This window comes from Chrysemys picta, unplaced genomic scaffold, assembly GCF_011386835.1.
Source record: "Chrysemys picta bellii isolate R12L10 unplaced genomic scaffold, ASM1138683v2 scaf627, whole genome shotgun sequence".
NCBI lineage: Eukaryota > Metazoa > Chordata > Testudines > Emydidae > Chrysemys > Chrysemys picta.
In genome coordinates this window covers 1-26,121 of record NW_027053334.1, presented here as the reverse complement: position 1 = coordinate 26,121, position 26,121 = coordinate 1, and the positions used below count along the sequence as shown (strand labels likewise).

Sequence of the window (26,121 nt, the reverse complement as noted above, 5' to 3'; positions counted from 1 at the left end):
TAGCCTCCCCACGTGGTTGTCAGGAGGCCTGCATTGGTCTGGCTCCCACCTGAATCCGGATGCCAGACGGTTGTGCTGACTCTCCCACCAGAGAGCTAACCTCCCCTAGACTGCGACAGCTCTGCCGGACTGTAGGCCAGAGCCCCCCTACTTGCTTGCTGCCCCACCCTGATCAGTGGCCAGGCAAATGGACCTTCTGTTGCTCTGCCTGCCTGCCTGTAGGCCACAGCCCGTTCTCGATTGCCGCCCCGCCCTGATTGAGGGCCCTGGGCAAACAGACTCTCTACCATTACTTGGCCTGACTGCAGGCTAGAACCATTAACACTGAGCTACTTTTCCCCTGAACCAAGGTACCCGGAAGTATCATAGCAAAGGGCGTGGTCTCCCGCCCGGACGGATGGGGAGGGAGCCGTGAACCCCTTACAGTCTCTCTTTCTACTCATTCATACTTTTTCTCTAAATATGTCAAAACACAGGCACACAACCTTCCCCCGGCCAAACACAGAAAAATAATACAAAATAAATTTTCAAAATGGCTGACGGCACCAAAAACATACACGACTGGAAATGGGGATGGAGGGCGGGACGTAAATGCTACACAGTGCATGGAAACCTATCAAAAAGTACATGGTGATGAAAGCTATCGAGCAGTTAACTACTCACATGGCTGCGCAGAGCAGGCGGCCAATGGGGAAGAAGCCATGGTCTGGCACGAAGCTCCCAGGGAAGGGAGGCTGGCTTTTCCCAGAGCTAGGGCAGCTGGGCAGCTTCAATGACCGGGCTCTCCTTAGTGCACATTGTTCTTATCCTATGAAAGCATGTCCATAGGCTGCTGTGGGCTGGCGGGTGGTTCTTGAACGCCTCCAGGATGAAGATGGTCTGAGAAGCCAGGCTTTGGACCGAGGAGTTGCTGTCCTGCTGCAAGCCTTTGAGGTCTAAGATTGAAAGGAAGGAAATGGAGGTCAGAGCCACAGCGCTCTGGAGAGCCCCAGCAAACCAAGCCAGCGCTGTACCTCTCGGCCTGTGACAAGGAGGCAGCAGGCTGGGAGGCGGGAGGCAGGGGACTAGCAGGAACAACCAGCAACCTTCACTAAACATCCCTGCTGCCCTCCACAAATGAGGGAGCCTCCAGACACAGGCAAGAAGTCCCAATGAACCCCATTTACTCACTATTTCTAGGACTGCCCCATCCCTGCAGTATCTGAGCACCTCATCCCTGCCTGTATTTACCCTCCGCCTTCCCCCCAATGCACAGATGGGCACTTAGGTCCAGAGAGGGGGAGAGTCATAAAGGGGGCTTGGACATTGTTAGGCTATGCCTAACTTTAGGTGCCCTGCTGCCATCCAGGAAATGCCGAGGAGGGAGCTCAGCCATTCTCTAGCTCTGGTTGGGAGGCCCAGCTGTGAACCTGCTCTGGGAGTGAGAAGCCTGAGCTATATCACTCCCGCCCCCCGCCATTCGCCAACAAATGTGGAGATGCTGCTCTGCCCTGCGCTGCCCAGGGGTCCGGGCACGCAGCAAGGAGGTAGGTGACCGGACGTCACCTCTGCCTCATTTGGAGCAGTGGCTTCACCCCAGGCACCCCACGTGGAGGTGACTGCTCCAAACACTGGGCTAGTGAGTGCAAGGGGGGAGGCAGCACCCCACCTCGGCTGTGTTTGGGGGGGGGGCAATCATCTCTGAAGGCCAGCCAGCTCAGGCCCAGTTTGGGGATCTGCCAGGCCGCTGCTCTGAGGTCAGGGCTAAGTGCCTGGCACATGCCAACCAGCAGACACGACAGGGTGAGGGGGCAGCTGATCAGGGGTTTGGGGATCTACATTTTGCATCCCTTTGTGGCTCTCGCCCGAGATCATGTTGCTGGCGTCGGAGATTGAACCCAGCCCACGGCTCTGGGCCGTTCATCCCCCTAGCGCTCAGTGCTCAAAGCAGGTACCACCCACCGTTGCAGATGGCATCCAGCTTGTCCTGGCTCCTCTGGTCCAGCTGCCGGGCAGCGAGCCCTACACATACAAACAGCTCGTCACATCCCCGCATCCCCAGCGAGGGTGTCAAATGTCACCCTCCAAGCAACCCCTCGCTTCCCCCGCCCCTCACTGGCCAGGATGGTGCTCCCGAGTCCCCAGGGCAAAGGGTGAGTCCCCAGGGATGGTTACAGGGCTGGTTGCCAAAGGAGAGCACAGCACCTTGAGGGTTCACTACCAAGAGCCCATGGTGGGGTACGCGGGGGGGAATGGGGACTGCATGGGGAGCAATGGGGTTAGAGGGGGCCCATCAGCCGATCAGGGCAGTTTGGGGTGAGCTTGCTCCTGCGGACTTCTGACACCCTTGATCCTGCATTGGACAATCAGGAGCCCAAGGGTTACTTATCGCTGCTGACAGGGACTGAGGAGAGCCTGGGACCAGATCCAGCCCCCCTGTTAAAGGGACCCCTGCTCTGTGGTTACCTATGAACCTGATGGCCGCTTGTCTAAGTGGAGTCTGTGGGTTCTCCAGAAAGGCCATGGTCTGGCACAGAAAGTTGTTGGCTCTCCCCTTGTAGCGCGTCAGCTAGGACCAGAACAAGGGAGCACAAGGTTATTAAAGGCCTTTCCGTCCCGCAGGCCGGGTTCCAGGTGTGTGGAGCGCATGTCCTCTTTTCACCCCTCTTTCCTGTGCCGGGGGGGATCACGCAGAGGGACTACACCCAGGGCCAGGAGTGGTCCCAGGGCTGGGGCTCAGTGTGGGCACAGAGCTGGGCAATGGGGGGTGCCCTATCCACCGATTCCCCCGCTCCTACCACGAGGGCTGCGCAGTGAATGACCTGAGGGCTCCCTCACCAGGCAGTCACAGCTTTGCCAGGTATCCTTGCGCTGGATGAAGCCACCAAGCTGGTGCCACTTCAGGAATTCTGCCGCACTGCTGAGGGTGTCCCAACACACCTGCAAAACAAGTGGGGCCAGGGCGAGCCGGCCACGGTTACGGGAGCTGGAAGCCACTAGCCTCGTTACCCGGAGGGGGGGAGACCGTGCATGCTGAACGCTTCCCGGCCCCAGGTTGCTTGCGGAAGGGCGGTGGTGTGGCTAAGGCAATAGCTGGAGACCTGACTCAATTCCCAGCTCTCCCTGCAGGAACTCAGGCAAGTTGCTTAGGCCCAGGGCTGCAAAGGGATTTAGGTGCCTAATGCCTATGGGTGATCAATACTTTTGAGGCGCTAGGCCTCATGCTGTGCCTCAGTTCCCCACCTCACGGTGGGTAGGAGGGTGAATTCATTAGTGCTGGTGGCATTTGGCTCCCAAGTGATGGTGGCCATGAGCACTAGCATGTGCAGAGACACCTGGGGCGGGGGGAGGGGGGGCGGCTTGGGCATCTCATGTCTAGTACGGGCTGTACGGGCCGCTTGGCCAAGGGCACACTGCGTCCTGCGCACCATCTGGAGACTGGGTAGCCCTGCTCCTGGTAGGGGCCATGGCCAGGGTTGTGCTCTTCCCACCAGCACAGCCAGGGAATGTGCGGAGGCCAGTGGCTGTAGGAGTGGTGAGGCGACCCCTCCCACCACCCAATCTCTCAGCCTGGCTGCAGGGGGGGAGTGTTGGGCTCAGAGGATGCAGGGAAGACTCAGCAGTTGGGTGGGGCGCCATGGTCATGGCGCTACTGCACTCAACGTTCAAGTGATTTTGAGCGCCTGACTGTCACAGCACTGAGCACCTGCCCTCTGTCAGCGAGACCCTTTAAAGAGGGGGTGTCACATGTTGCCCCCTCAAAACAAATTACTGGTCACTCTGTAACGGTATCCGCTGCAGGCTCCAGCTCGTGGCCTCACCTGGGACACGTTGGGACGCTCATCATGCACGAGGAGGAGCAGCGGGACCAGGCTCTGGAGCACATGCGCCTTCATCCGCCTCCTGTCGAGCCCCCTTACAAGCTCCAGCAGGTGTTTAAAGAGGGTGATGGAGAGCACCCGGAGCCTGCTGGACACCTGCAAGAGACGACGTGGGGAGGAGACGCTGTGACAGTCATTCTCACCCAGCGGGGCGAGCGCTCACTGTGCCAGAGATGTCTGCCCTGCAGGGGGTATTGGTAACTCACCCCCAGCCATACAGCCACAGCTGGGGCCAGAGTCTCATGGGCATAGCGCCATTGACGGCAATAGAGATGCAGATTTTCACCAGTTGAGGGGCTGGCCTGGTAACTTCTCGGCCAGGGAGAGCAGTAAGGTGGGGTGAGACTGCCCCTGGACTCTCACAGCCAGCTCTGGGCACACTGACATCAACACACACCTGTGTCAGCCAAGGGGGAATGCTCAGGGCAGAGCAGCGCCAGGACAGGGGCGGCAGAGAGGGAGTGATGAGGAAAGATTCAAAGAGCGAAGGAGGGGGTGTCGTTTGTCCTCCCGCTTTGCGGGCCCAGCTCACACTGCTGTTGACCCACAGCGGCCCTCTAGCCAGGCCAAGGGGGCCAAGCGTGGGGGGCAAATTCCTACACTGGTGTTTGTTCAAGCCACGCACAGGGACCTGGGGTGGATTTAACCCAGGGCCAAGGAGTGGTAAATGTGCAGGAGTTCCCAGATAGGGGGCCTTGGAAGCCATGACTGGAAGCCACCCAGCCTCCAGGGGCTCGGAGTGGGCTGAGGGTTGCCCCACTCCTGTGCATGGGTTTCTTGTTAAATCAGAGCCAGCCCCGCTTGGTCACATGGTGCTGCTGGGCCCCCGCCCTGCATGGCTGCTGGCAGAGCTGAACCAGTCCAGTGACCAGGGAGGCTGGGCGAGCTGTGCCAAGCAGGGAGAACCAGGAGCAATAGCTGGATGCTGTAGGGAGGGGCCACTGCTTTCTGGGAGGTGAGGCTGAGGGGGCAGCCTGGGGACGGGGTGACTTCAGCTGTTCTGGGAGTGGCTGAACCTTTAAACGGTGACCCCAATCAGCAGTTACATGTCACCTCCGGGCACCAGGTTCTAGACAAGGCAGTTCTCTGCGTGACATCTGTTGTAAACGTGTTCATAAGTTCACCTCACCTCAGTCCCTGGAAAAATCATGGAGCAGGTCCTCAAGGAATCAATTATGAAACACTTAGAGGAGAGGAAAGTGATCAGGAACAGTCAGCATGGATTCACCAAGGGGAAGTCGTGCCTGACTAACCTAATTGCCTTCTATGAGGAGATAACTGGCTCTGTGGATGAGGGGAAAGCAGTGGATGTGTTATTCCTTGACTTTAGCAAAGCTTTTGATACGGTCTCCCACAGTATTCTTGCCGCCAAGTTAAAGAAGTATGGGCTGGATGAATGGACTGTAAGGTGGATAGAAAGCTGGCTAGATCGTCAGGCTCAAGGGATAGTGATCAATGGCTCCATGTCTAGTTGGCAGCCGGTTTCAAGCGGAGTGCCCTAAGGGTCGGTCCTGGGGCCAGTTTTGTTTAATATCTTTATTAATGATCTGGAGGATGGTGTGGACTGCACTCTCAGCAAGTTTGCAGATGACACTAAACTGGGAGGCGTGGTAGATACGCTGGAGGGTAGAGATCAGATACAGAGGGACCTAGACAGATTGGAGGATTGGGCCAAAAGAAACCTGATGAGGTTCAACAAGGACAAGTGCAGAGTCCTGCACTTAGGATGGAAGAATCCTATGCACTGCTACAGACTAGGGACCGAATGGCTAGGTAGCAGTTCTGCAGAAAAGGACCTAGGGGTCACAGTGGACGAGAAGCTGGATATGAGTCAACAGTGTGCTCTTGTTGCCAAGAAGGCTAATGGCATTTTGGGTTGTATAAGTAGGGGCATTGCCAGCAGATCGAGGGATGTGATCATTCCCCTTTATGCGACATTGGTGAGGCCTCATCTGGAGTACTGTGTCCAGTTTTGGGCCCCACACTACAAGAAGGATGTGGAAATATTGGAAAGAGTCCAGCGGAGGGCAACAAAAATGATTAGGGGTCTGGAGCACATGACTTATGAGGAGAGGCTGAGGGAACTGGGATTGTTTATTCTCCAGAAGAGAAGAATGAGGGGGGGGGATTTGATAGCTGCTTTCAACTACCTGAAGGGGGGTTCCAAAGAGGATGGAGCTCGGCTGTTCTCAGTGGTGGCAGTTGACAGAACAAGGAGCAATGGTCTCAAATTGCAGTGGAGGAGGTCTAGGTTGGATATTAGGAAACACTATTTCACTAGGAGGGTGGTGAAGCACTGGAATGCTTTACCTAGGGATGTGGTGGAATCTCCTTCCTTGGAGGTTTTTAAGGCCCGGGTTGACAAAGCCCTGGCTGGGATGATTTAGTTGGGAATTGGTCCTGCTTTGAGCAGAGGGTTGGACTAGATGACCTCCTGAGGTCCCTTCCAATCCTGATATTCTATGATTCTATGATTCTTTTAGCCTGTTTATCTGATTTGGCTGCGCTCTTCCTGTCTGGCCACTTCGTAGTAGGTTCTTGGAACAGTAGTTCTGAGTTGTCTTTCCATGAGGAGTTGTGCTAGACTAGATGCAGGAGCTGCTGTTGGTGTTGATCTGTAATTCAGAGGAGCAAGGAATGGATCTTCCTGCTGTCAGATGTTTTTGGCTGTCTGCGCAGCTCTCTCAGCCTCTCCATTCGCTTGTGAGTAATTTGGGCTGCCAGTGATATGAGCAAAATCATATTTCATTCAGACTGACTTAAATTCTGCTGCAGTGAATTGTGGGACATTGTCCATCACTAGTTGTTCTGGATACAGAAATGAGCAAACGTACACTTCAGTTTCTCAATAACACTGCAACATGTTATGTCTTTCAAGTACATTATTTCTATATAGCTGGAAAAGTAGTCCACAATGACCTGGCAATGATGTCCTCTGAATTCACAAAAATCTGCAGCTAGTCTTTCCCAGTTCTCTCTCTTGTAGAGGTGGTTGTTCACTGGTTCAGCATTGCCTCTTAAGTTGATTTGGACTAGATCACCTTTCAAAAGCCCAATAGCATCAGATCCTCACGTTCTTCCATCTTTCTCACTAGGCCCATCATGGCTGCTACACTGCAGCTGAGAAGGTTGTTGGTCTTTGATCTCATACACACGGAACGCAAAGCTTTTGTCTTTGTAAATTGGTTCGGTGCCCATGCAGTTCAAAATCCCTTGAGGGAGGGTCAGAGCTGTGTGACATCAGCTCTCGAGTCAACTTTAAAGTCAATAGTCTTGCTTTGAATATTCAATGTCACTCTCCAGGCGGGCGCCATGTCATCACAAGTGATAGATCCCAGAATCAATGGGTCTTGATTGTCTGCAATATGAGTCAACTCCCTGACTGCTTCAGTGCAACGAACAGCTGCAAAATGTCCATATTTCAGGCATTTATTACAGCATGCGCCTCTGGCTGGACATGTATCATCCCTTGGGATATGACTTTTCCACACCTTGTGCATGTAGACTGGCATTTGTCCCTCTTAGCCTGCGAATTCTCTCTCCTTACCTCAGGGATTTTATGAGAAAGACTTTTAACACTTAAGTGTCTGTTTGTAGCTTTTAAGCTAGTTGCAGGTTTTTCAATTTGCTTTTGCCTGTTGTTTGACTAATTCTGACTCTTGCTAGCTGTATAGCTGTGGGTAGAGTTAAATCTCTCTTCGGCGGTAGCTACTGTGAAAGGTTTTTAGCAGTGTTGTTATAGCTGTGACAGTCCCAGGATATTAGAGGTAGGTGAGGGAATATCATTTAGACCTCACCTGGCTTGTCTCTATGAAAGGTTTTTATCTTTTAACCCAATAACCAGCCTGTTTCTGAAATTTTCATGTTTTACATTCCCCAAATCACAGTTTTCAGCCAGGGGATGCAGAGGTCTTCTAAAACTTTCAACATTTTCCCCTGGTTCTTGAATTCTTTGCTGAAAACATGCTCTTTAATAAACCACATTTCCCTCGGTTATAAAGTGTGCATCAATCTTAACCACAACCCTTGCATAGTTGTCTTTGTGATGGTCTTCAGTAAAGTCAAAGGAGGTAAAGATATGCTCTGCGTGCTTCTCCATAGCCTAAATTAAAGTCAATACCTGTATATCCCCAGTTCCTTTGTGCAGCTTGTTTGCAATGCAAAATCGTGCCAAACATTGTTTCCAGTCTGTCCATTGTGAAGGGTTATGAAAGGTGACGTTCTCTGGGGAATCAGAGTGGGGCATGTTGATGAGGTCCTGCAAACTTCGTTGCTGTTCCTTCTGTCTGCAACCTGTGTTGCTGTTTTCCTTTGGTTTCTGTTCTTAGTTTACTCCTGACACCATATCATGTTCTGCACCAGATATGTACTGCCTACAGAGCTTGTTTACACACACCAGATGGACAGTGCTTAATTTGTAATGAAAGAGGTGCTGGGGCTCAAGCAATTTTTTTACAATCATAACTGATGCAGCAAGCCCAGAGGTGCCAGGGCTAAGCCCTGGCAAAAGTTGAGCACTGCAGATGGGTTCATCATAAGAACCGTTAATGCTCTGCTGGATACAGCTGAGGTTCATTGAAATAAGGTATTTTACAGAGCATCACCTAGTAGTCGAACAGTATCATACAGGGTAACATGCCATTACACAGGTAGCCTGGCTTGTTTGCTAGACTCCATCCCATGTTAATCTTACTAGCCAGCTGCTCCTGCCCCCGGTGTCAGCTCAGAGCAGCCGGGCAGGCTCTGCACAAAACTTATGGGAGCGGTCTGGGGGCATCAGAGCTGCACTGCAGTGGGCATAGGCAGATGTTGAATTGGCACCTCGCTGGTCTTCCCTCCAGTTGTTGAGGCCTATTTGCCTTTCCCTGGTGATGGGCGTTGTGTTCATTAACGCTATTTGGATTTAACACCCCCCCCATAAAGAACCTGTTCTGTTCCCCCCGGGCCCGAGAGGGGTTTGGTTTAAAGGGCTCGCACCAGGGCGAGATCCTGCAGCTGGGGTCCAGGAGACCCTGGGAACAGCTTGAGCCGGGCCTGTGCCACTACTAAATAAAGAGCGGCAGGGTCCCAGCAAAGTTCGGCAGGGCTGAGGGTAGTATTTAGTGTTGTGAAAGCTGGGGAGGTGGGTGGACGCTCCAGGAGCCCCCACTGGGGGTTACCCCTAGAAGGCAGTAATGGATGGGCCCCTTTCTCCTGCCCACTTGCTGGATCTCACCATCCAGTGGGGGACTGGACATCAGTCTGGTGAACGTGTCGGCGGGGGCTAGTTTGTGGTTATGAAAGGCCTGGGGAGAACTAGGCCCTCCTTTGACGCTGCGCTGCCATGAGAACGAAGGGGAGAGGAAAGGGTGGTAGCTGCAGAACCTACAAACGGAGCCGTTTCCTTATGGAGCTCCCAGGCCAGCTGTGGGATTCCTGGCCAGGGAGAGGAGGGGCAGGATTTTCACCAGGGTACCATCACTTGTCACCCTGGAAGCCAGCAAGAGCATTGCAGCACCCTGTGCTGCAGAGGCCCCCTCACTGCATGCAGACTCAGGAATGCATGTCCTTCCACAAGGGGAGCCTTGTCCCCAGGCTGCCCTGATCCTTGTCAGCAGGCCTGCAGGACACAAGGGTTCCCATCCTTTCTGCCATACGCTCTGAAGGAGAGTGAGGTAGCAGAGGAAGGCGGGAATGGGCTCACATCATTTACAACAATCCTTTTTCTGGCTAGGACCATACACAGGCCCTGCTAGCCCACCCGCCAGCCCCCATTCACAGGTCCGCAGTTTGAACGGTCTCCTATGGGCCACCAGGCCTTACATCATCAATGAAAGGCAGGAGTTTCTCAGCCACTTGCACAGCCGCGCGGCTGGCGCTCTGCCTGTCCATGCCGGCAAGGATGTTTTTCAGCACGGTGATGGCCTCGGCGATGATGTCCCTGTCTACCTCCTGTAGTTGCTCCAGGACCTCTGGCAGCAGACGCTGGAGTTTCCCCACCTGCGTGAAATGAGGAGCTGCTTTACAAAACACCCTCCAGTGACCCACAAGCCATTTCCAAAACAACGTCCACCTCCCCTGCAGACAGAAGCATGGGAACTAAGGGGGTGCTGCAGCACTCCCAGGTTTTACACGGGGCTCTGCTCCTGGCCCCGCTCACAGGGTCCCAGCTGCCAGCCCTGCGCCAACCCCCATCTGTGGCCCCAGCCTCGGTCCCCTTGCTCCATCCACCTCCCCCGCCCCCGGCTCCTGGAGCCATGGCCCTGCTCCTGAGCCCAGCTCTAGGGGTGGCAGGGGGTGTGGGCAGGGGTAAGGTGGGGTGCAGCACCTCCACTATAAAAAGTCTTCCAGTGCCCCTGCCTCCAGGTGACATGTTAGAACCTCAAAGCCTTTGCACAGCCAGCTAGGATCACGGGCAGCAGGCCCGGCTACCTGCAATATAAGCAGCTGCTTCCTTGTACCCCAGATCTCAGGGGATGGTATTTATTAGCGGGTATCATCTGTGGAAAGTTCTCTGCACAACACATTGACCCCAAATAAATCAAGTCTATTATTGTTATAGGGGTTCAAATAGCACCTCGAGGGCCTATCTGCAATCAGGGCTTGTGCTGGGGGATTTCCAGGCACAGTAAGAGACGTCCCCTGCCCTAGAGCTTACAGGCTAGGCACACAAAGGAAGGATTTCTATCCCCATTGTACAGACATGGAGCTCAGGCACAGAGAGGCTACGTGACTCGCCCATGGTCACCCAGAGAGTCTGGAAGAGCCAGGAACTGAACCTGGGTTCTCCCGAGTCCCTGTCCTTACAGCCCAGCCTAGAGGAGGGAGCCAATTTTGCACACGAGTTCTAGGGTTGGTCTGTTACTAAAAGCCAGATTCAATCATTTCTGTATTTGGTTTTTGAACCTTTCAAAGACAGCCCCACAAAACATTTTTGGAGAGGGTCCAGAGAAGAGCTTGAGAACATGACCTATGAAGGAAGGCTGAAAGAATTGTGTTTGTTTAGTTTGAAAAAGAGAAGACTGAGAGGGGACATGATAGCAGTTTTCAGGTATCTAAAAGGGTGTCATAAGGAGGAGGGAGAAAACTTGTTCACCTTAGTTTCTAAGGATAGACCAAGAAGCAATGGGCTTAAACTGCAGCAAGGGAGGTTTAGGTTGGACATTAGGAAAAAATTCCTAACTGTCAGGGTGGTTAAACACTGGAATAAATTGCCTAGGGAGGTTGTGGAATCTCCATCTCTGGAGGTATTTAAGAGTAGGTTAGATAACTGTCTATCAGGGATGGTCTAGGCAATATTTGGTCCTGCCATGAGGGCAGGGGACTGGACTCGATGACCTCTCGAGGTCCCTTCCAGGCCTAGAATCTATGAATCTATGAAAATCTCAACCGGCATCAGGGAAAAAATGTGTCAAATACAGGCTAACCGGTTCCGGAAGAAAAAATGAACCACAAGCAAGTGAAAACCAGGCTGAGGCTCATGGAACGGTGGGAATGGTGTATGACAAAGAATTACAGTCACGCCCTCTCCATGTCTGATAGAATCGTAGTCCGGGTTTAATAAACCGGACTGACCCGCTATTCTCAAGGTAAGTAAATTATCATTAGTGAGAGTTGCCTTCAGATTGTCTCCTCTTTACCAGGCTGCCAGATCTGTGTATTTAAGCCCCAAGGGTTTTCTCTGCCTTCACTATACTGTGTGTATCAAACTTGTTATGAGATCTTAGCAGCAAAAGGCCCCTGTAGAGCTCTTCAGAGGAGCAAGTGCTGCGGGACAGAGCCGTGACGTCAACAGTTAAAACCTATGAGGCTTTAAAAGGGGATTTGTAGGAAAAAATGGTTCCTAATTGAAGCGAAATGGCTCTGTCTGGGCGTCCCTGATCACTGGTGTCGCCAGCATTCCCTGGGGTCTAGAGTCCACAGCTCTGCTGCTAATCTAGTGCTAGGGTTCTTTGGATCACAGAGACCCCAGACACAATCAGGCCCGGCAGTGCCAGGTACTGCACACACCCAGAGACACACCCCGCAGGAGCCAGGCTTGGAGACTTGCCCAAGGTCACCAAGCAGGTCAGTGACAGAGCCAGGAATAGAAGCCAGGGCTCCTGACTCGAGGCCAGGGCCATGTCCCCATGGAAGGTTTCAATGACCCCAGCCCTGCAACAGCTCCCTGCAGTTCTGGGTTTATCCCCCAGCCCTCCTCCCCTCTCACCTTCTCTGGGCACAGGGACAGGTTCAGGAGGCCTTTGAGCGCCAGCCAGCGCACCACAGTGTTGGGGTCTCTCAGCTGCCCACTCAACTGGTCCAGGATGGCGTCTTCCTGCTTATTGCCAAGGTCAGGGCACTGGAGGAGCTAACACACCAACAGTGAAACAAGCTAGAGAACGGGGCTGGACCCTCACGACTCATCTCTGCCAAGGGGCCCTTAGCTCCAGCTGCCACGGGCACAGCATGCGCTGTACGCCGGGCACCGCGATTGGTCACCGTGTGTGCCCCACTGAAACGCTGCTAGCGCAACGGGCCCTCGAGGCTCCAGCCGAGATCAAGGCCTACCCTGCTCCCTCACTAAGGCTCAGCTGCATGCGGAGCAGGGAGGGAGGGGGCTGCAGCCTTGTGTTCCAAAGGGCCGCCCGGTCTACGGGGGGCAGGTGAATTGGCCGTGGATGGGCCCGGCCTGCGCATGGCATACGGACGTCAGAGGGGGCTTCAGGGCCGAGGTCACACAAGGGACCATTCTATGGAGCTGAGCCTTGGGGAACAAGAGACACCCGACCCTGGGCTTTGCTCCAGCCCCGCAACACCAGCTGGGGCCGGTAACAATGTCCAGAGTCAGTGACTCCACCCCTAGGGCTTTAGGAGCTTTCCCTGCCCCTGGTCACCCACCCAACCCCAGAGCCACCTACTCCTCTCCTGGCCATAGGCATGGGCGGCGAGTTCTATGGGCCCCCGGTGCCTGGGCACCATGGGCCTCGGCCCCGCCTTCTGCCCCCACGTCTCCCGGGCCATTTAAAAGAGCCCGGGGCCCCCACTCACCACCCGCAGTGCAGCGGAGCTGAGCGGCTTCCTGCCTGCTTGCTCCACATGGCTGCCGGCCCCTCCCTGCGGCCCCTGAGTGGGGTGGGTCTGTGTCCCACTGTCACGGAGTGTGGGGGAGTCAGGGCCCCGCACCCCCCACTTCCTGTGATTCACCGTGACTCTCACCAGCCAGTAAAACAGAAGGTTTATTAGATGACAGGAACACAGTCCCAAGCAGGGCTTGTAAGTACAACCAGGACCCCTTCAGCCAGGTCCCTCTGGGGGGCAAGGATCTTAGACCCCAGACTTGGGGTTCCCTGCCTCTTCCCACCCAGCCCAAAACTGAAACCAAAACCCCTCCTGCAGGCTCTCTCCTCCTCCTTCTCTCCCCCTCTCCCTTTGTCCAGTTTCCAGGGCAAAGGTGTCGACTTGCCCCACCCCCCTTCCTGGCTCAGGTTAACAGGCTCAGGTACTGTCCCTCACCTAAAGTCATCCCCTGCTCTCCCATCCCCCATGCAGACAGTCCAGTAAAACTAACCGACATATCCAGGTCAATCCACCCCGCTCCCTACTGCGTCACACCCACCCCAAGCGCCCCTGCAGCCAGTAGGAAGCTGCGCGGGCAGTGCCTGGGGGTAGCAGCACACGGAGGCCCCCAGGCCCGCCCTGCCTAGGAGCCCCAGGTAAGCGCCGCACCCTCCCAACTCCTCCCAGAGCCTGCACCCCCACCCCTTTCCCACACCCCACTCCGGCCCCCAAACTCCCTCCCAGAGCCTGCACCCCTCACCCCTTCCTGCACCCCCACCTTCTGCCCCAGCCTGGAGCCTGCACCCAGCACCCAAACTCCATCCCAGAGCCTGCACCGCAGGCCCCTTCCCCCACCCAAACTCCCTCCCAGGGCCCAACCTCTCACCCCTCCTGCACCCCAATCCCCTACCCCAGCCCAGTGCCTGTACCCCAGACCTCCTCCCCCCGCCCAAACTCCCTCCCAGAGACTTAGACAGGTGGGAGGCAGTTTGGAGGGGCGGGCTCTGCTGGTCACCACCAACATTTCTACAAACCTGCCGCCCCTGGCCATAGGTCAGTCCCATGCCACAGTCACCGCTGGGCTAGGGCTGTTCTCACGACCCTCACCCGCCGGTGAGGCTCACCTGAATGAAGAACGCCATGGCCGGGATGTACCGCCTATCATCCCTGCAGTTGAGGATGGCCATCAGCTCCTGGAAAATCCAGCAACGCTCCTGGAAACTGACCGAAACCATGGCCCTGGCATGGGAAACACAAACACCACATCATTGAGGTGGGCAAGGACTGGTTCTCCATTTACAAATCTAACCAGACCAGTGCCACAGGACAGGGGATCCCGGGTGACTAGTCACGTGCAGCTGGCATGGACAAGTTCCTGCTGGCTTAAAATGCCCAGCAGCCTAACTGCTAGAGACCCAGACCCTTAATCACTCTACAGGGAGCCCTTCCACGAGGCCAAGCTCCGAGCACGCAGCGCTGGGCTGTGTGACCAAGTGGGACCGTTCTTAATGTCTCCTCTGAATACTGTGTGGGTGCCTCAGTTTCCCCTATGCATTTCTTAAGTCTCCAGTGTGCATAAATGGCTGACAATCTGTCTCCTAGCAACAAATGGCCAGGGCCCTTCCCCCCTTGCAAGGGGATAGCTAAAGGTGAATAAAGATCAGGTGACCTCCTGGCCCAGGAAAGAGACAAAGGCCAGAAAGGAGGGGCTGGAGGGGGGTTTCAGTTGGGAGCTGGCTGGGGACGGGAAGTGAGTGCGGACGGAGTTGTCTGCCTCGCTGGGTCCCAGAATGGACCCGGCTGAGGGGTCCCGTTTGCTGTACCTACAAGCTCTGTTTTAGACTGTGTTCCTGTCATCTAATAAACCTCTGTTTTACTGGCTGGCTAAGAGTCACGTCTGACTGCGAAGTGGGGGTGCATGCAGGATCCTCTGGCTTCCTCAGGACCCCACCTGGGGGGACTCGCTGTGGGAAGCGCACGGAGGGGCATATGCTGAATGCTCCAAGGAGAGACCCAGGAAGGTGAAGCCGTGTGAGCTTCTTGCCCTGAAGACAGTCTGCTCCGAGGGAGAGGAGGCTCCCCAAAGTCCTGACTGGCTTTGTGGGGAGCAGTTCCAGAGCATTGCCCAGGGACTCCGTGATAGGCTGCAAGAGAACTGCAGACAAAGAAGGGCGTCGGTGGGCTCGGTGGCCTTTCTCATGTGCCCAGATATTGGGTGATGAGAGACAGAAGGTGGGTTAGGGAATATCTTAGATTGGTCTAAGACAAGTGTTAGAGCTTTCTGTGTTAGCGTCTCTCTCTCACACACAGATGCTGGGCCAGCCAAAGATATTCCCTCCCCCACCTTGTCTCTCTCATGTGCTGGGCCTGACAGGGCTACACCAATGCTGCAGACAGACATGACGGAGGCTGTCTTTGCCCAGCCACGCCTGCCAGAGCCACGCAGGAAGCGGTTTACGCCAGGCAGCGCAGGGTGGAGAAGTAGCCGACTGACCCCTCGGCCAACGGCACAGAGGCTGTGGCCTCTTCCACGCAGGCGATTGGGAGCCGCGTCTCACCCAGCGGGGAAGGCGATGTGGCCGTGTCCTGGGCCCAGGGACGGGAGATGCTACTGCGGTCAGTTCTGGGCAGCAGCCCCAGGGACAAGACACTCACCGGGCAAGCACCAAGACGCCTTTGTGGTGCATGTCGGCGTTCACGAGCATGCCCCAGCCACCCTGCTTGTGGATGAACGTGGTCTGGTCCCTGTAGCCAGCACATTGGAGCAAGGCTTGCATGGCATCCACCGCACACCTGCATGCAGAGCGAGCCTCTTGTTACTGAGCGAGCCCAGGCCAGGCCCTGCCGCGTGCCTGCGGGCGACGGTTCAGAACCGAGGTGGGGTGTCGGGCTGGTGGTACCTGACAGGGCTGAGGGGTGCGGGCGTGTCCTCCTGGTTATGCATGGACAGCTCCACTATGTATGTGATCTGGAATAGCAGGGCGATGGAGAGCTGAGGGAAGAGCTCCTTCACCTGCTGCCTGCAGTTCTGCTCCTTGAAGATCTCGTACAGGGCTCTGGTGGCCTGCAGCCAAGAACAGGAGACAGATGTCACTGCAGGGCCTTCGCCCTTCCCACGCTCCCCCGAGGCACCTAGAGAGGAGGGGTGGGCTGGGGGCTAAGGCCTGGGATGCTGGATTCAATTCCTAGCCTGTGTGACCTTGGCTAGAACCACAGAAGGGACTTCGGCTCAGCGTTGCCATGCCTAGCTTCATGTGCCCTGCTGCCCAGTGGACTCACAGCCCTGAGTTAAGTGCCCAGGCTCCATATACGCTCCAGAGGGAGAGTCAGTTGGGCCAATTGTTAAAGAGGGTAAACGGGATGGCCTGGGTAATTTCAGGCCTGTCAGCCTGACATCGATCCCAGGCAAGATAATGGAGCGGCTGGTACAAGATTAAATTAATAAAGAATTAAAGAAGATAATTTAATTAATGCAAATCAACATGGGTGTATGGAAAATATTTCCAGCCAAGATAATTGCGATCTGTTTTTCGATGAGATTACAAGTTTGGTAGAGAAAGGAAATAGCATTGGCATAATGTATGTAGACTTCTGTAAGGCGCTTGAGTTGGCGCCGCACTCCAGTTTGATCGGAATCCTAGAAGGATACAAAAGTAACGTGGCACACATGAATTGGTTATAAACTGGCTGACAGGTCTCAAAATGTAATTGTAAACTGGGAATCAGCATTGCACTGGTGTGTTTCCAGTGTGGTCCCCGCAGGGATCGGGTCTTGGCCCTACGCGATTTAACATTTTTATCAATGACCTGGAAGAAAACATAAAATCATCACTGATAAAATTTGCAGCTGACACAAGAATTGGGTGAGTGGTAAATAATGAAGAGGACAAGTCACTGATACAGAGCGATCTGAATCGCTTGGTAAACTGGGGGGCAATCAAACAGTATGTGTTTTACTATGGCTCATTGTAAATGAATACATCTAGGAACAGGACGGGGGATTCTCTCCTGGGAAGCAGAGACTCTGAAAAGGGCCTGGGAGTCCTGGTGGATAATCAGCTGAACAGGAGCTCCCAGTGTGGCGCTGTGGCCAAAAGAGCTCATGTGATCCTGGGATAAATAAACAGAAGAATCTCGAGTGGGAGTATCTGGCACTGGTGTGACCCACTGCTGGGATCCTAGGTCCTGTTCCAGTGCCCACAATGCAAGAAGAATGTTGATAAATTGCAGAGGGTTCAGAGAAAAGTCATGAGAATGATTAAAGGATTAGAAACCTGTCTTATAGTGATAGGGTGACCAGACAGCAAGTGTGAAAAATCAGGACGGGGGTTGGGGGGTAATAGGAGCCTATATAAGAAAAAGACCCTAAAATCAGGACTGTCCCTATAAAATCTGGTCACCCTACACAGTGAGAGACTCAAGAAGCTCGATCTATTCAGCTTAACAAAGAGAAGGTTGAGGGATGACTTGATTACTGTCTATAGGTATTTCCCTGGGGAACAAATATTTAGTAATTGGCTTTTCAGTCTAGCAGAGAAAGGTCTAACATGATCCAGTGGCTGGAAGTTGAAGGTAGACATTCAGATTGGAAATAAGGCATACACGTCACAGTGAGAGTAATTAATCATTGGAACAATTTACCCAGGGTGGTGATAGATTCTCCATCACTGACCATTTTTGAATCACGATGGGATGTTTTTCTTCAAAGACCTGCTCTAGGAATGATCTGGGGGCAGTTCTCTGGCCTGTGTCATGCAGGGGATCTGACTAGATGATCACAGAGGTCCCTTCTGGCCTTGAAATCTATGAAGCTAAGAGTGGGGAGCTGCCTAAACCAGCCAATAGGAAATGCTGAGGAGAGGGGTGTGGCCTAAGCCCCACCCCCAAAGGGAATTCGGTATCTATCTCTACTTGGGAACACTTAAATAGTCATTGGAGCAGAGTTTAGACCCCGGGTCTCCCAGTTGGGTGCCCTAACCACTCGGCTAGAGACAGTGGTGTAGTCCAAAATCGGAAGGTACTGGAATGCCACTAAAATATTGATTTTCATAAACATGAATTATACAAATTCACATTTTATTTGTCTACTGAATTTCTGGTACAGTAATACTTGGTTACTTGGCTAAACCAGGCATGGCTGGAGACAGGCTGGCTGTCCAAAATAACAAGGTATTGGATTTTCTTTTTTTTAATTGTGTACACAGGGGTCGGCAACATTTGGCACGCGGCTCGCCAGGGTAAGCACCCTGGCAGGCCAGGCAAGTTTATTTACCTGCTGACGCAGCAGGTTCGGCCGATTGCGGCCCCCACTCGCTGCGGTTCGCCATCCCGGGCCAATGGGGGCGGCGAGAAACCGCGGCCAGCACATCCCTCGCCCGCGCCGCGTCAGCAGGTAAATAAACTGGCCCGGCCCGCCAGGGTGCTTACCCTGGCGAGCCGCGTGCCAAACGTTGCCGACCCCTGGTATACACACGCGCGCACACACACACACACACACACACACACACACCTATAGTATCTATTCAATTCATTTTAACTGTTGAAATCATTGTGCTGAAATGCCATTAATGTGTACACAGCACACTATGTAAAAGATCTAAATCTAGACAGTACAGTGAGAAAAAACCAATGAATGCGTAGCACGTTTTCTTTTTACTTTAGCCTATAGGCTAATGAAAATACAAAATAAATCATGCTGCTGCACTATAGACATTACTCTATCTGGCGGAAATAATAAAAGTTTATTTTAAATTGAAACTAGCTAGTAGGTTACACAAGTAACACAAAATACATCAAGGCATAACAGGGGCTGAAGTAGCAAAGGCCTGCTGTAATGCATTTATCTAATTTCTACAAGTATTTCCACAAAGTGTCTTTCTCCATCTTGTAATTTATGTGTCTGTGAATCAGAGGGAGAACAAGGATGTCTGAGCCAAGTTCTGGCACAGCTGAGAGGATGCCACATGGAACATGAAGGGCCACGGAGCTTGCTAAACATGAGCAATGACATATGCAGAATAAGCCGCTTGCTACATTTGCCATTCACAATCATAGTCATGTGGCTAAATCCACGCTCACACTCAGCCGTGCTGCATGAAATCACACACGTGGAGCTGAACAGAGGTTTCAGCTGACCAGTATAGTCAAGAAAGTCACACTAGGCATTGACTATTCCAAATCGGTTGCACAGCTGCCCTACCTCCTTTTCACTTTATCTAAGAATAATGGGTCACTACAAAAAGTAATTTTCCCTCTGCTGATACTCACACCTTCTTCTTGTTCTTTCTTGGTTTCAGGTGACCGGCAGTAAAGCGTATACAGTTTGTCAAAGAATTCCAAGTGATTTACAGCTCTTACTTCACTTAACGTTTCAGCAGCTGCCAAATCCAACCTGTGATTCACACACTACCTCGCTAGAACATTTGGGTACTTCTTCACAATACAGCTCGCTACGCCAGAGTTCTTCCGAAGCATAACACTAGCACCACCACTCGCAAATACTACAAGAGTAATTGTAATCAGAATTCGATTTATTGAGGCATTTCAGCTCACAATCTACAGTGCCTGAAGCCGTCTGACGTGGAAGTGCAATCAGATCAAGAAACATGAAGTGAGGATAATCATCCTTCAAAGTGTCACATTTTAAATAGATTCTAACTGTTGATTCATTGCTCAGAGTAGTTGATTCATCAACAGACATGGCTATCTTTCCGTCACTCTCCGGCATCTGAGCGCACATTCGTCATTTGCAAGGCTTTCGGTGCATTGCAGATGAGATAGGGTCTAGCATGTCTGTAGCACTGAATTGTGAACACAGACCGATACCAATATCTACACCATGCAGTATGTGGAATTCAGTTAAATCGGGACGATCCGAGTAGGGTCTGCCATGTTTAGCAATGTAATATGCCATTCGCTTTACCTGCACAGTTGTGTCAAGTTCTGATTTTGTCATGTTAACCACTTCATCTTCAAAAGTTGAGGTTTCTGCTTCTGTTGAAAGCTGTAAAGCTACCTGCAGTTGAATCTTTGTGTTCCTTTATCTTCATTGGCAGAGATGTTAATCTGGACTCTCAGCTAGGTCCATAAGGAGAAACAGAAAACTACCACCACCCTACTGCTATGGAGAGACCCTGATGAAACTTTGCTACCGTTAAGGCATCCAAGCTTACCATCATGGCAGGACAACCAAGGATAATCCCTCTTCTTCAGCATCCACTAACCAGAATTCATGCCAGCTGGTCTTTGGCTGTTGAAGGGTAATCTTCACAGTTCGTTCTCACTGCAATAGCCACCTCAGTGAACTCCATTACAGGAAGAGCTCTGTTTTTGTGTTTGTGTCTGCAGTCGAAGCACGGCTGCTACTGTCTTCGTCAGCACCTTTAGCCTTCTCAAAGAAGTAGTTAGGAAGAGAAGAATTTCCTAATGCTCTTTTCACTGCATCAGAGGACTGCTGGCTGTAACCGACAGTTGTGCCGGAGATGTGAATCATGTCATTTAGCTTGCCTACTATGTGCGTTCTGGCTCGATTACAATATTGTTGTCTGGTGTTGTTTCACATCTTTATTAATGACCTGGATGTAGATAGAGAGAGCAAACTGGTCAAGTTTGCAGATGACACAAAGCTAGGAGGAGTCACCAATACTTTAGAGGAAAGAGCTAAAATTACGAGGGATCATGGTAAATTGGAGGACCGGGCTATAGACAACAAAATGAAATTCACCAAAGACAAATGTGAGGTGCTACATTTAGAGAAGAAAAATCAAATGCACAGATACAGAATGGGGGATAACCAGCTTGGCCGTGGCACTTCTGAGAAGGATCTGGGAGCTGTGGTCGATCACAACCTCAGCATGAGTCAGCAATGCGATGCTGTTGCAAAAAAAGCAAATGCAATTTTAGGTTGCATTAACAGAGGTATAGCATGCAAGTTATGGGAGGCGATAGTACCGCTCTACTCAGCACTGGTTAGGCCTCAGCTGGAGGACAGTGTCCAGTTTTGGTCACCAATGTCTAGAAAGGATGTGGAGAAACTGTAATGGATCCAGAGGCGAGTAACAAAGATGATCAGAGGGATGGAACACAAGCCATACGAGCAAAGGCTGAAGGAACTGGCTATGTTTAGTTTGGAAAAGAGGAGATTAAGGGGGGACTTGATAACGGTCTTCAGATACTTGGAAGGCTGCCATAAAAAAAAGATGGAGAAAAGTTGTTCTCTCTTTCCACAGAGGGCAGGACAAGAGGCGATGGGGTCAAACTACAGCACAGCAGATGTAGATTAAACCTCAGGAAAAGCTTCCTAACGGTAAGAAGAGTAGGACGATGGGACAGACGCCTAGGGAGCTTGTGGAAACTCCTTCGCTGGAGGTTTTCAGAAGGAGGCTGGAGCCATCTGTCTGGGGTGGGTTAGACACAACAAGTCCTGCCTCGTGGCAGGGGGCTGGACGAGCTGACCCTGCGATCCCTTCTCACCCTGTGGTTCTAGGAGTGCTGCTGAATAGCACCAGGAGAGCGTTTCGGCGTGTTCCGGCTCGACTATAGCACTGGCTAGAGTCACGCTCTCTCTCTTCGGCCCAATGACTATACCCAGTGGGAGACTGAGAGACACCCTCAGGCAGTGATGGGGACACACGGCGCTCCTTCCCTTGCTGCAGGGGCTGATACTTACAGCCAAGGGGGCCTCTCTCTGAGAGACATGATGGTGGTGCAGCGGCTGTTCCCGCAGCGTGTTGAGCAGCTCCTTTAGGACCTTTTCTATGGTCTGGCAGTGGGATGCCAGCATCCGCCACATCTCCGCAGCAACACTGCAAAGGGAGAGAGCCAACGGCACTTGGTCAGAGCCCCGCCAGCCTCCTGCACCACGCCCCCCCCCCGGCACCGGCACCCTGCTGGGACTCCTTGCACCAGCCAGCTCTTTGTTGCCCTCCCGCTGCTGCTGGTGCAGGCTGCCTGGGGACCGGGTCTGAGTGTCAGCCCCAGGGGAGGCTGAGGGATGCCATACAGGGTTTTGCAGGCTGGCCTGTCTCCAGGGCAAGCCAGCCTGCAAAACCCTCCAGGAGAAGCAGCAGCTCTGCAGGGAGAAGGAGATCTCTGGAAGGTTCTGCACTCCCCTGTCCCTGGCAGCGGGACCAGTCCGGGGGACCCGGAGCGCAAGCGACGGCAGCCCCAGCCCCGTACCTGTCACATGACAGCGAGCAGCCCAGCAGGGTTCTGACCACCTCCTCGCTGTACTGGTTGCCCAGCACGAGAAGGGTCCTGAACAGCTCCTTCCGGGACAGCGGCTGGCTGATGGAGTCCAGGTTCTTGTAAATGCTCATCACAGCCTCCGACACCTGGAAGGGAAATGAGGAGATGGGGGCCTCGGCTTCCTCGCACTGCTATTGATCTGGGGTGCCAGGGACCTGCTGCACCTGAAAGCCATCTGCCCTCCCAGATCCTCTTTGCCAGCCCCAGACCTAGAGCACAGGATCAGTTCCCAGCCTATCGATTCATAGACTGCAAGGCCACAAGTGGCCATGGTGATCACCTAGACCAGGGGTCTCAAACTCAAATGACCACAAGGGCCACATGAGGACTAGTACATTGGCCCGAGGGCCGCATTACTGACACCTCCCCCCGCCGCCCTCGGCCCCACCCCCACTCCACCCCTTCCATGAGGCCCCACCCCTGCCCCGCCTCTTCCCACCCCTTCCCTGCCCCCATTCCAACCCCTTCCCCGAAATCCCCACCCCAACTCCGCCCCCTCCCTGCCCCCAGGGGGTGCAGGAGGGGTGTGGGGTGTGGCAGGGGCTCAGGGCAGGGAGTTGGGGTGTGGGGTGCAGGAAGGGTGAGGGGTGCTGCAGGGAGTCAGGGCAGGGGATTGGGGTGCAAGAGGGGTGCTGCAGGGGGCTCAGGGCAGTGGATTGGGGTGCAGGAGGAGTGCAAGGTGCGTCAGGCGGCTCAGGGAAGGGGGTTGGGGTGCAGGAGGGGTGTGGGGTGCGACAGGGGCTCAGGGCAGGGGGTCAGGGTGCGGCGGGGGCTCAGGGCAGTGGGTTGGGGTGCAGGAGGGCTGTGGCAGGGGGTCAGGGTGCAGGATGCGGCAAGGGGCTCAGGGCAGGGCGTTCGGCTGCAGGAGGAGTTCGGGGGGCGGGCTCTGGCCTGCCCTGCCCCGCCCCCGCGCTGCTCCGGGATGTATGTATTGCTGTTGCTTCAGGCACCGCCCCCAGCATCTCCCATTGGCCGGGAATGGGGAAACGCGGGCAATGGGAGCTGCTGGGGGCGGTGCCTGAAGCAACATCAACACACACAGCAATGTGCCCCCTCTTCCCCATGTTCCGGCCGCTTCCCGGCACGGCGCGGGGGCAGGGCAGGCAGGCAGGGAGTCTGCCCTGCCCCAGTGCACGTCGGGCCAGAGCCGCTCTAGGTAAACGCTGGGGGAGGGCAGGAGCGGGGGCTGCGAGGGGCTCGCGGGCTGCAGAAAATTACCTCGCGGGCCGCATGTGGCCCATGCACCGTGTGTTTGAGATCCCTGACCTAGACTGACCCCCCCTCCCCCCCACATTGCACAAGCCAGAGACCTGCCCCCCAATAACACCTAGAGTCTCCCACAGATGGGCTCCCCCAGCAGGGTGTTCTCACTGCAGCTCTTACCCTCTCCAGCCTTGGGCCGGGGACCATCAGGATCTCATGCAGCATGTGCCTGGCCACCACCGAGTCATGGACGCTGGTGTCTTTCATGCTATCAATAGCAGTGCAGAGGAAGTCCATGCGCTCGGATCCGTTGAGGTACTTCCCAAACATCTGAAACAAACCCGCCAGTGAAACCATTTTTGCTGCCCAGCGTGGTTCCAGTCAGTGGCCGAGCAGCCAGGACTGGCCCAGCCAGGAGTGGAGGCAAACCCCACTCTGCCGGGACAGGGCTGGGTTACTGCACCTGGGCAGCACAGTATCCAGTCAGCAATCAGGAACTGCCGTGCATGGCAGAGGCCAGCCGGGCAGTCCACGGGGGCACAATACTGCACAGCACGGATACACTCTCTAGTTCTCAGCAGGGGCTGGCACTGGTGCACAGATGCAATGATGCCTTTTGTTGCATTAATCTCTGGGGAAGCTCCCACCACGCCTGACAAGGAGCTGGGATCAGGTTTGGATGAGCCCCAGTGCATCTTGGGATGTGGCATGTAGGGAGGCATATTGGGCTGCATTAGTAGAAGCATTGCCAGCAGATTGAGGGAAGTGATTATTCCCCTCTATTCGGCACTGGTGAGTTCACATCCGGAGTATTGCATCCAGTTTTGGGCCCCCCACAAGAGAAAGGATGTGGACAAATCGGAGAGAGTCCAGCAGAGGGCAACGAAAATGATTAGGGGCCTGGGGCACATGACTTATGAGGAGAGACTGAGGGAACTGGGTTTATTTAGTCTGCAGAAGAGAAGAGTGAGGGGGGATTTGACAGCAGCCTTCAACTACCTGCAGGGGGTGGGGGGTTCCAAAGAGGATGGAGCTAGGCTGTTCTCAGTGGTGGCAGATGAGAGAACAAGGAGTAATGGTCTCAAGTTGCAGTGGGGAAGGTCTAGGTTGGATATTAGGAAAAATGATTTCACTAGGAGGGTGGGTGAAGCACTGGAATGGGTTATCTGGGGAGGTGGTGGAATCTCCATCCTTAGAGGTTTTTAAGGCCCGGCTTGACAAAGACCTGGCTGTGATGATTTAGTTGGGGTTGGTCCTGCTTTGAGCAGGGCGTTGGATTAGATGATCTCCTGAGGTCTATGATTCTATGAGGTAGAGTGGGCCATAGGCAGGGCTCTGGCCCAGATGAATGGGCTCAGTCACACGCCTGGGTCTGTCCCTTCCCCCGACTCCTAGGGTGTTAATTTCTGACTCCTGATAACTCTGCGCACAACAATCCCGTGAAGCACTGATTGTACTTACCCATGTGATATCGCTGGTGTTGGTGAACAAGGTGTCCCAGGAGCCGTACAGGATTTGCCTGTCCTTGAGGAGCTGCCGATGCTCTTCACTGTTCGCCAGTGTCATAGCTATAAAGGGAAGGGTGTAACAGCTGACCTGTGTACAGTACTATAAAATCCCTCCTGGCCAGAGCCTCCAAAATCCTTTTCCCTGTAAAGGGTTAAGAAGCTCAGGTAACCTGGCTGGCATCTGACCCAAAGGACCAATAAGGGGACAAGATACTTTCAAATCTTGGCGGGGGGAAGGCTTTTGTTTGTGCTCTTTGTTTGGGAGTTCGTTCGCTCTTGGGACTGAGAGGGACCAGACATCAATCCAGGTTCTCCCCATCTTTCTAAACAAGTCTCTCATATTTCAAACTTGTAAGTAAAAAGCCAGGCAAGGCGTCTTAGTTTTACTTTGTTTTCTCAACTTGTAAATGTACCTTTTACTAGAGTGTTTATCTTTGTTGCTATGTTTTGAACCTGAGGCTAGAGGGAGGTCCTCTGAGCTCTTTAAGTTTGATTACCCTGTAAAGTTATTTTCCATACTGATTTTACGGAGATGATTTTTACCTTTTTTCTTTAATTAAAAAGGTAATTAATTTCTTTTTAAGAACCTGATTGATTTTTCCTTGTTTTAAGATCCAAGGGGTTTGGATCTTGATCCACCAGGAGTTGGTGGGAGGAAGGAGGGGAATGGTTAATTTCTCCTTGTTTTAAGATCCAAGGGGTTTGGATCTGTATTCACCAGGGAATTGGTGAAGGTCTCTCAAGGCTATCCAGGGAAGGGAATTAGCTTTGGGATGGTGGCAGCGGACCAGACCTAAGCTGGTAGTTAAGCTTAGAAGTTTTCATGCAGGCCCCCACATTTGTACCCTAAAGTTCAGAGTGGGGAAGCAGCCTTGACAGCCACCATCATTGAGGCTGAGCCAGGGAGGGGAAACAGACAGCAGGCAATATAAATCAGATGTTCGGTTAGCAAACGGGAGTTTTGCAAGAAAGTTTAGAGAGGGTGTGTGAGAGACAAGTACATCTAACAACCATACTGTAAACTCAGGCCAATAACCCCCTCCCCAGAAACAAAACTAAACAAACTAACCCCCCTGGAAGAGTAAAAATAAACCAGGCAGAAGGGCAGCAGCAGCATGGGGCTCTCCAGTTGATTGCACTGAATGCAGCATGTATGATTACCAGCCCTATGGGCAGGTAGCATATGTGGGCATTTGGCCCAAGGAGCTACTGGCCCTCGGAGACCAGGAGGCCAGAGGGGCTGAACTGGTGGAGCCAAGGAAGGCAGCGAGGTACATAGAGGAGAC

At 53.5% G+C, this 26,121-nt stretch overlaps 1 protein-coding gene across 1 annotated transcript; it reads right to left on the bottom strand.

Annotated features, from left to right (window-relative positions):
* Nucleotides 1-443: 443 nt before the first annotated feature.
* Nucleotides 444-21,704, bottom strand: LOC135979057 (maestro heat-like repeat-containing protein family member 7). The gene is made up of 11 exons (XM_065579662.1): nt 21,547-21,704; nt 15,779-15,942; nt 15,534-15,671; nt 14,003-14,117; nt 12,049-12,189; nt 9,663-9,839; nt 3,801-3,956; nt 2,818-2,919; nt 2,446-2,548; nt 1,942-2,001; nt 444-935 (listed from the first exon to the last, which is right to left on the bottom strand). The coding sequence occupies exons 1-11, from the start codon at nt 21,667-21,669 to the stop codon at nt 751-753; spliced, it is 1,464 nt and encodes a 487-aa protein (XP_065435734.1). The 5' UTR covers nt 21,670-21,704; the 3' UTR covers nt 444-750.
* Between the last annotated feature and the right edge of the window lie 4,417 nt (nt 21,705-26,121).